The 10,469-nt window shown below is 32.6% G+C and overlaps 1 protein-coding gene across 2 annotated transcripts; it reads right to left on the reverse strand.

Annotated features, from left to right (window-relative positions):
* Positions 1–5,415: 5,415 nt before the first annotated feature.
* LOC139866963 (splicing factor U2af small subunit B-like) lies at positions 5,416–8,445 on the reverse strand. 2 transcript variants are annotated; one of them, XM_071855277.1, is made up of 6 exons: positions 8,068–8,445; positions 7,274–7,360; positions 7,100–7,181; positions 6,899–7,025; positions 6,143–6,536; positions 5,416–5,681 (listed from the first exon to the last, which is right to left on the reverse strand). In XM_071855277.1, the coding sequence occupies exons 1-5, from the start codon at positions 8,302–8,304 to the stop codon at positions 6,167–6,169; spliced, it is 903 nt and encodes a 300-aa protein (XP_071711378.1). In that variant the 5' UTR covers positions 8,305–8,445; the 3' UTR covers positions 5,416–5,681; positions 6,143–6,166. The 2 variants fall into 2 exon arrangements, with proteins under 2 accessions (XP_071711378.1, XP_071711372.1); XM_071855271.1 differs by having other exon boundaries at positions 5,416–5,785; positions 8,068–8,444.
* Between the last annotated feature and the right edge of the window lie 2,024 nt (positions 8,446–10,469).

Consider the following 10,469-nt stretch of genomic DNA (forward strand, 5'->3'; position numbering starts at 1 on the left):
TAATGGTTACCAGAGTTCTATTCAATTAATTATTATGCTCAATGATATTTGGAGTGTCTATGTTTAATCGTTGTACCTCTATATTTTTATGACAAATGTTTGTATGATCCCTTAGTGGTAATTAATTTTGTAGCGTTAATTAAGGTTGTATTCAAATAATACCGGACATAATTTTGTAGGTGTCTTATAGGCCTTTTTACTGGATAGATAAACTTCATCCTCTTATCGAACCTCTTTCACATATTAAGACCAAATTATGTAAATTGGTTGGAAGTGGTTTTGCTATAGTATTAGAACAAATTGTTTGCACTTATAACTTATTAATAGCATTAGCATTTTATGTTGATGGTATGCAAATGGTTTAGCAGTTTGACTTTTAGCATGTTTGCACTATTTAAATTTGGTGACTATAATTAGTATGCAAATTGTTTTAATAGCAGTTTACACATTGGTTTGTAGCAGTAGTACCAATTGTCCAAATGGTTTGTACAATTTGACATATTATAACTTTTATTTTACTTTCTTTGACTTTTAACCAAATTATTGTTAAATCACATAGACTATTTACAGCAGATCACACTACAGTTTGACATAATTTGACTATTAACAACATCACACGTCAACTAGATCACTAATATCCAACATGTTCAACATAATTTAACAAACATAAAAATTCAACATTCATAGTAGAAAAATACCAAAACATTACATGTTCATTAGACATTTTAAACTTAAATATAAGACATATTGAATTTGACTACATAGCCATTGAAGTAAAGATCTACTTTAACTTAGCTTCTTCTTAGCCAGTATCGTAATGACTATTCCTAGTTCCTTCAGAACCCAACTCATGGTCGTGGCACACCTTACCCAACGCCGACAGCGCAGCCCAATACTAATGGCAAAGAAAATTATTACCGTGATACAGAGGGCTATAAGATAATTTTTCAGTGTTATCCTTCGTCGCCTTCTCCTTGTTGTTGTCCTCCGTGGATCCATCATCGAAGATGGCAACCAACCCTCCAATGGTGGTCATTACCTCAAAAAACAGATTCAAGAACTACAAAAACATAATAATAAACATAGTGAAGATGGGTGTTTGATATTGCTTCTAGTGTGCTTCTAGGGATAAAGGAAGATTTTGTCTACATCTCACCTTACATAAACCGAAACAGATTTTGTTCTGAAATTGTTTGCTATCTTTTCAATATTCTATTTTTTGGTCTATTCTTTTGGTATGACAGTTTGACCCATACATTGTTTTAAGGGAAAGTTTCGTTGATTTGTAACGGTTATCAAAGTTCTATTTAATTAATTATTATGCTGAATGATATTTGGAGTGTCTATGTAATTTAGTGCATGTTCCAAAAAATTTTATTAGCAGTTCAGCACCATGTTTTTATGAAAAATGTTTGTAAAATCCCTTGTGATAAGTAGTTAATTTACAGAGGCGGAGCTAGAACTTTAAATTAAGGGGGCTCGACTTATTTATAAAGAATAACAATATATATTGTATGCTATAATAAAATAACATAATCTTCCTTTCTAATCGTTTTATTTTTAGATGTAAAGTATATCAAATAAAAAAATTGTGAATATCATTTATTTCCTTACATTTTCCTAATGTTTCCTTTCATTTACTTTCATTTCCTTTATTTCCATTTGTTTCCTTTCATTTTCTTTTGTTTTCTATTATTTCTATTTGTTTCCTTTCACTTCCTTTCTTTTAATTTCATATCCTTGTGTTTTCCTTTCATTTCCTTCATAAAAGATATTCAAAAATACCACCCTTTTTTTATTTATCTTTCATTTATATTTAATAATTTTTTACACGTTGGTTTGTAGCAGTAGTACTAATTGTCCAAATGGTTTGTACAATTTTACATACTATAACTTTTATTTTACTTTCTTTGACTTTTAACCAAATTATTGTTAAATCACATAATTATACTGTTTACAGCATATCATATTATCACACTACAGTTTGACATAATTTGACTATTAACATCACACGACAACTAGATCACTAATATCCAACATGTTCAACATAATTCAACAAACGTAAAAATCCAACATTCATAGTAGCAAAATACCAAAACATTACATGTTCATGAGACATTTTAAACTTAAATATAAGACATATTGAATTTGATTACATAGACATTGAAGTAAAGATCTACTTTAACTTAGCTTCTTCTTAGCCAGTATAGTTATGACTATTCCTAGTCCCTTCAGAACCCAACTTATGGTCGTGACACACCTTACCCAACGCCGAGGGCGCAACCCAATACTAATGGTAGAGCAAATTATTACCGTGATACAGAGGGCTATAAGATAAATTTTCAGCGTTTCCTTCGTCGCCTTCTCCTTGTTGTTGTCCTCCTTGGATCCATCATCGAAGATGGCAACCAACCCTCCAATGGTGGTCATTACCTCAAAAACAGATTCAAGAACTACTACAAAACCATAATAATAATTAATAAACATAGTGAAGATGGGTGTTTGATATTTCTTCTGGTGTGATTCTAGCTAGGATAATTAAAGATTGTCTACATCTCACCTCACATAAACCGAAACGGCAAAGGTCTTCTTCTTCTTATTCTTCTTCTATATGTTGTTGTTGTTGTTGTTGTTGTTGGCATCGTTTTTGTTGTTGTTGTTGTTGTTGTTGTTGTTGTTGTTGTTGTCGTCGTCGTCGTCGTCTTTGGCTCAGATATCCTGAATCAGTTGATGAGCTGAAGCTGCTGCTAAGAAAGGGAAACCAAACACTCCACAAAATGGGAAACCCAAAAGTCAAAATGCTAAATCCAATACTCCTATGTTGATGAAAAGAATGAATGAATGAACTGAAAGTTGGTGATATGATTGAATTATTGTTATTTGCAGATGGGAAGAAAGGTGGTCATGTAAATACCCCTCATCCTAACTCAAAGCCAAACTTCAAGAAGGACAAAAAGGGCGGCAACCGATCATAGACTCATTGTCAAATATTGGGATTATAATGTTTTACTTGAATACAGATTTTCAACTGAAATTGTTTTCTATCTTTTCAGTATTCTATTCTTTTGGTATGACAATTTGACCCATACAGTGTTTTAAGAGAAAGTTTTGTTGATTTGTAACGGTTATCAGAGTTCTATTTAATTAATTATTATGCTCAATAATATTTGGAGTGTCTATGTAATTTAGTGCATGTTCCAAATTTTTGTATCATCAGTTCAGCACCATGTTTTTATGAGAAATGTTTGTAAAATTCCTTGTGATAAGTAGTTGATTACAGAGGCGGAGCTAGAACTCTAAGTTAAGGGAGACTCGACTTATTTATAAAGAATAGCAATACATATTATATGCTATAATAAAATATGTAAAATTAAAGTCAAATATTTAAGTTTAATTTGAAATATCTGCCTTTAATTTGAAATAATGTTTATGTTTACAATTTATATTAAAAGCCAACGTTGGTCAAAATTCGTCATGACCCCGTCTTGACCGTTTTTTTAGGTTTTTGACCGTTTTCTACTGTTGGTGACCGTTTTAACTTTGACTGCTTTTTTACCCGCTTTTAGATCCGTTGTGACGGTACACAAATAAATCTGCTGCGACGTCCACTCCGACGGCTGTCTCAACCGTTTTTAAAACATTGCTAATGGGTAAGTGGAAATACTGCTTTCATTACTTTACACATAGGGCGCTATTCGATGAATAAAACATACTTTAGGATAGTGGTTTTGGTAGTTCATCTGGTTAGACCAAAGGACTGAAAATCAACCAAACCAGTAACCATATCCTTGGGGTTTCTCTTCGCAGAACTTTATTTAATTTGTAGAACAAAAATCTTTAGACAAGAAAAAATCGTGTGTTAATTATGTTGGGTTCAAATAATACCACCTCTGTCCCATAATAGGTGAATTTTGTAGGCATCTTATAGGCCTCTTTACTAGAGATAACAAGCTTCATCCACTTACGAACCTCTTCATTAATGTACTACCAAAATTAAGCCATTTTTTGTCAAATCTGATTTAGCTTGTTACTTGCAAAGAAACTTGTTTTCATCATCTTGATCGCACGAAATTAAATTGTTACATCTATAAAACATGTTGCTATCATCAACACTGAGGAGGCGTTAATATACAAGATATAGTTTACACTCCTGTAACCCTGTTTTCTATAACCCTTGCAACACAAACTAGTAGCATTATCACCAATATAGCAATAGCTCAATGATACTCGATAAATACAATTCTTGTGGTAGTGTCGTGTCACATGTGTGGGGACCCCAGTGGAGGTAATTTTTCAGCATCCAACTCTTTCGGAATGAGTTTCCTGGGTTTCAAAAGAAACATGGTCGGAATATCCCTACCAAATATGCATCTCTTGTTCTTAACTAGTAGCAGTATCAAATCTCAAGGTGATCCCTCCAACATTTGGTTGTAGGGTTGTGATTCCGAGTCTTAATAAAAATGTATCCATTTGTGGACTTATTCTTGTAAGATGTGTGACTTTATCTTAAAAAAATGCAATTTGAATGTAACTAGTTGTGGCGCCCTCGCAATGCAGCGGAAAAAGTAAAGAAAAAAGTAGAAGCAAATGACATAAACTGAAATAGGCAAAAAAAAAAAAAAAAAAAGTATAAAAAAATCAAATAATAACAATAACATAACAATAACAATTATATTAATAGTAGCAACATTAATGATTTGTAATAAATGAAAAGTTATGTGGTTGATTCTTAGTAAATGGAATGCTATGTGTTTGATTTCTAATAAACGTAAAGTTAAACCATAATAATAATAATGGTTGTGGTTGAATTACGGAAGATTGAAAGTTTGTTGTAAAATTAGAGAAGCCATAAATTTCACTAATTATAAGGTTTTACCTTTTAGTATATACAGGGACGGAGCTTAGAGTAACCCGGAGGGGGTATCCGTCCCACCTGGATTTAACGGATAAAAAAAATTTTACACTAATTTTTTTTTTATTTTTTTTACAAAAAAATAAGGTTTTTATTAGTGTTTAACCCCCGCTGAAAATAAAAAAATTATTAAATTTTCGCATCCGCCACATCAGTCTTTGAGTTCTAGTTCCGCCACTGAGTATATAGGTGTAATATAATATAATATAATTATGTGATCGATTTATAATGAATGAGAGGTTTTATGGTTAAATGATAAATTGTGAAAAGTTTGTAGTAAGTTTATAAAAATTATAAAATTAACTATAGTAAAAGGTGTGGTTGAATTTAAAAAAAAAAAGTTTGTTGTAGCTTTGTGAAGTTCACTATTCATTTTCTCTATGTCTTTGTCTTGTAGATAGATAGAGGAAATAATACACTAGCTAACTAAGTCCTACAGTGCCTCAAAGAACCAAAAAACAAACTGGACTGCAACTAAAAAGATTAACAAGACTTCCAAAACATATTCAAGATGTTTAATGGCCATAATCATTAAAATTGCTTAATAAATTGAAATGCTTTGATGGTCACTAGAAGATTCAACACAACCAACATACAATAATAACTCTAGGAATAACAAATTACTGGGTAAAATGAGTACACCAACATATGTTTGATTAATCCTAATACTTAAGGCATTACACTAGACAGACAAGCAGTTGCAGCATGCCAAATCTTGAATCTTCTTCCCCCCTGCAAATTCCTGTTACACAGCCTTTAAAATAATCACCTGTAAAAAAAGAACTCCAAGTAAACCAGCAGTCGAGAGAATTTGATTATTTTTCTTCTTTAGAAGGACAGCTGAAATTTGCATCTGCACATCTGTTATATGGTCTGCAAAAACATAATAGTCTAAATTGTACCATGAATATGTATATAATTTAAATGGATCACCTAACCTTGAAGTGTGCATTTCATATAGAACCTGACTGCAAATCAACAATTTAATGCAAGATATGCAGTATGTATTTATGCATGAACACTATATCTAAAGGTGGCAATTTTAAATCATCTACTCATATATATAATGATTGGTTCAGGATTACATAAAATCTCAATGTGTATTTCAGACGCATAAAATCTCCTAATTGGTTCAGGTACCCATCAGACGTTTCAATCATCGGCTGACCCACCCATATTGCCACATCTAACTTTATCTGAAAATCAACAATGCATAAACAGGAAACTAACCAGACAAACGAACCCACAAACAAATTAGTGCTCATATTGCTGATTGTAGTATCGATCGCCATTGATCTCATTGAGTTTTGCTTGTTCCCTTTGCCTGTTCCATTGCTCGATTTTAGCACGACGTTCTTCACTACCTTCCCTAACTGGGCTGAGGCGCCTTTTGCCATCTGAACTCTTACTACGCTCTCTCCTATGAAGAGGGCTTGTGCTCCGGTGTCTCCTGGAGCGACTCTCACCGTAGTAATCATCCTCCCTTTCATCATACCTTCGGCTATGACCACGGCTTCCGTGGGCCCGCTCTTCATAGCTGCGATGTCTATATGGACTTCTGCTCCTACTTCGGCTACGGCCGTGCCTTCTCCTGTACCTACCAAACAGCTCTCGCCTCAATTCCCTGTAAAAGAACACAAAACCAGAAGAGTGCAACATCTTGAGTTTTAGATTTGATTATCGGCTGCAAGAAAATTAACCAAGGACAGAATGACCTATGCACACAAAATATCTCCAATTGATAACTAGAACCATAGAGTATTGAATAATCAAATTTTGCTAGACGCTTAAACATCATATCATCATATAATCTTATAGTAAAAGTTGAAAGCAACAAAAGCAATGTTCCGAGGATGAAAATCTGTGTCAAAATGAACTTATACCATCATATATTCTGTTGTTATTAATATGGCCTAGCCCTTTAAGACTTTAGCGTAGGTTAAAGAGAATTCAAAACACAAGACATGAAGTAGTGATGGAAATAACCTGCCAATCTTTTTAAGATGCATAAAGTTGCAGTAACCACCCCGATTGCACGTATTCTCTTCATACTGCCTGCAAGTAGCTTCCCGGAAATCAGTCACGGGCGAGAACTCCACAATAATGGGTCGACCTACAGAGCATTTTCGAATCCATTAACATAAATTCAAAATGCCATATGAATATAATAAAAGGAAACAAAAATACCGGCATAGTATCTTCCAGTAAGGTTCTTCACAGCTTTTGCTGCATACTCTTCCTCCCTAAACTGAACATATACATTTCCCACCTGATATATATGACAGCGGAACAACCAATATAGATATATGTTAACAATATGTATAATGTATAATAATGGCTAGATAGAGGCAGTAATTTTACCATATGATCAGCAAGGTTGTCACAAACATTCAAACTTTCAATTTCCCCATACTTGTTCAGCTCTTCAAACAGATCTTCATAGAAATCCTTCAAACATATAAAAAATATTTAAACTGTAACAATTCTTATAGAAATTGTAAAATAGCAGATAAAACAAACATAAAATGATTCTGACTCAGCCAAGTAACGAGTCGGTTCAGTCGACTAAAATCATACAAATGCATTTCAAATAAATCATGGTGCCCCAGTGGATTTTTTTTTTCAGTGTAAAATTTTTGAGATTTTCGACTTTGCCCCCGATGGATTTATAATTGCCACAAAACCTACATATTTTGCCCCAAAATCTTCAAATTTTGCCCAAAATTCTCCAACTTTTGCCACAAAACCTTCAAATTTTGCCCATAACCTTCATAATTTGCCTAAAAACCTCAATTTTTGTTGCCCCAAAACCTCCATATTTTGTCAAAAAAAATTGCTACGGCTTTAATTTTTTTTTTTTTTTGCCCCAGATGAAAAAAAATCCTATTTCCGCCACTGATTACCGACTCTGACACGAGCGGAAATTCAGTCGACTAAGAAATTGAAAGATTCATTTAACAGATATTTATATTTATATACCCTATGATTAGGCTCAGTCGAGTCACGAGTCAACTCAGTCACTATAAATTGTAAATTTGCAGAAAAACATACGGGCCTTGTAATCGAAATCCTAGCTAAATAATCAATCAATCAATAGAAATAAAAGTAGAATTACATATATACACAAACAAAATGCGAAAAAATTTCGGAGATACCTCAAAATGATCTTGAATTTTGCGAGGATCGATAGGGTTTCCTTGAGCATCAACACCAGGAGTGATCATATCAGGACGCTGATACATATTAGCTAGCAACAATGTCGGACTAACGCTAGGTTTCGTATGAAGTCTGGAGCAACGATCGCCATGCCTACATGCTCCGATTTTGAAGTAAAATGGACAATTGACTCTGTCCTTTTCGGTACCAAAAATTGACGCCAAATGCTCCGCCATTGTTGTGTGAATTATTAACTACAAATCTACGTTTGTTTTGCTATTGATTATTCTAGGGTTAGGGTTTAAAAATTTTTTTTGATATAAAAGGGATATTTTGAAGATGATAGAATTACAGGTTCATAAATTTATATCTGTGTGAGGATCACACGTGGAGTTCTGGATGCTTCTATTGCATAACAATATTCTGGTACTAACTTTAATATATATACTTATAATTATAACTAGAAAAAGGAGCACGCGTGAAATGTCCCGTTCTTATTGATTAAAAACGTTCCATATTAATTGATTTCGTTGCGAGGTTTTGACCTCTATATGAGACGTTTTTCAAAGACTGCATTCATTTTAAAACAAACCATAACCTTTATTTCATCAATAAAGGTTTAAAAAGCTTTACGTAGATTATCAAATAATGATAATCTAAAATATCCTGTTTACACACGACCATTACATAATGGTTTAGAATACAAATATGTTACAACAAAATAAGTTTCTTGAATGCAGTTTTTACATAATATCATACAAGCATGGACTCCAAATCTCGTCCTTATTTAAGTATGCGACAGCGGAAGCTCTTAATAATCACCTGAGAATAAACATGCTTAAAACGTCAACAAAAATGTTGGTGAGTTATAGGTTTAACCTATATATATCAAATCATAATAATAGACCACAAGATTTCATATTTCAATACACATCCCATACATAGAGATAAAAATGATTCATATGGTGAACACCTGGTAACCGACATTAACAAAATGCATATATAAGAATATCCCCATCATTCCGGGACACCCTTCGGATATGATATAAATTTCGAAGTACTAAAGCATCCGGTACTTTGGATGGGGCTTGTTGGGCCCGATAGATCTATCTTTAGGATTCGCGTCAATTAGGGTGTCTGTTCCCTAATTCTTAGATTACCAGACTTAATAAAAAGGGGCATATTCGATTTCGATAATTCAACCATAGAATTTAGTTTCACGTACTTGTGTCTATTTTGTAAATCATTTATAAAACCTGCATGTATTCTCATCCCAAAAATATCAGATTTTAAAAGTGGGACTATAACTCACTTTCACAGATTTTTACTTCGTCGGGAAGTAAGACTTGGCCACTGGTTGATTCACGAACCTATAACAATATATACATATATATCAAAGTATGTTCAAAATATATTTACAGCACTTTTAATATATTTTGATGTTTTAAGTTTATTAAGTCAGCTGTCTGTAGTGACCCGAACTTTTCCATGTTTATATATATTAATTGAGATTGATATTTACATGATTAAATGTTTTCAACATGTTAAGCAATCAAACTTGTTAAGACTTGATTAATTGAAATATGTTTCATATAGACAATTGACCACCCAAGTTGACCGGTGATTCACGAACGTTAAAACTTGTAAAAACTATATGATGACATATATATGGATATATATATAGTTAACATGATACTATGATAAGTAAACATATCATTAAGTATATTAACAATGAACTACATATGTAAAAACAAGACTACTAACTTAATGATTTTTTAAACGAGACATATATGTAACGATTATCGTTGTAAAGACATTTAATGTATATATATCATATTAAGAGATATTCATACATGATAATATCATTATAATATAATAATTTAAAATCTCATTTGATATTATAAACATTGGGTTAACAACATTTAACAAGATCGTTAACCTAAAGGTTTCAAAACAACACTTACATGTAACGACTAACGATGACTTAACGACTCAGTTAAAATGTATATACATGTAGTGTTTTAATATGTATTTATACACTTTTGAAAGACTTCAATACACTTATCAAAATACTTCTACTTAACAAAAATGCTTACAATTACATCCTCGTTCAGTTTCATCAACAATTCTACTCGTATGCACCCGTATTCGTACTCGTACAATACACAGCTTTTAGATGTATGTACTATTGGTATATACACTCCAATGATCAGCTCTTAGCAGCCCATGTGAGTCACCTAACACATGTGGGAACCATCATTTGGCAACTAGCATGAAATATCTCATAAAATTACAAAAATATGAGTAATCATTCATGACTTATTTACATGAAAACAAAATTACATATCCTTTATATCTAATCCATACACCAACGACCAAAAACACCTACAAACACTTTCAT

Source organism: Rutidosis leptorrhynchoides, chromosome 1 (genome assembly GCF_046630445.1).
Source record: "Rutidosis leptorrhynchoides isolate AG116_Rl617_1_P2 chromosome 1, CSIRO_AGI_Rlap_v1, whole genome shotgun sequence".
Classification (NCBI taxonomy): Eukaryota; Viridiplantae; Streptophyta; class Magnoliopsida; order Asterales; family Asteraceae; genus Rutidosis; species Rutidosis leptorrhynchoides.

Coding starts and splice junctions, on each gene's coding strand:
- LOC139866963 (XM_071855277.1), bottom strand. CDS start 8,304: ATGGCGGAGCATTTGGCGTCAATTTTTGGTACCGAAAAGGACAGAGTC. Junction 7,026..7,099: donor TACTGGAAGATACTATGCCG/GTATTTTTGTTT, acceptor AATGCTCTGTAG/GTCGACCCATTATTGTGGAG. Junction 6,537..6,898: donor CATCTTAAAAAGATTGGCAG/GTTATTTCCATC, acceptor GTTCTTTTACAG/GGAATTGAGGCGAGAGCTGT.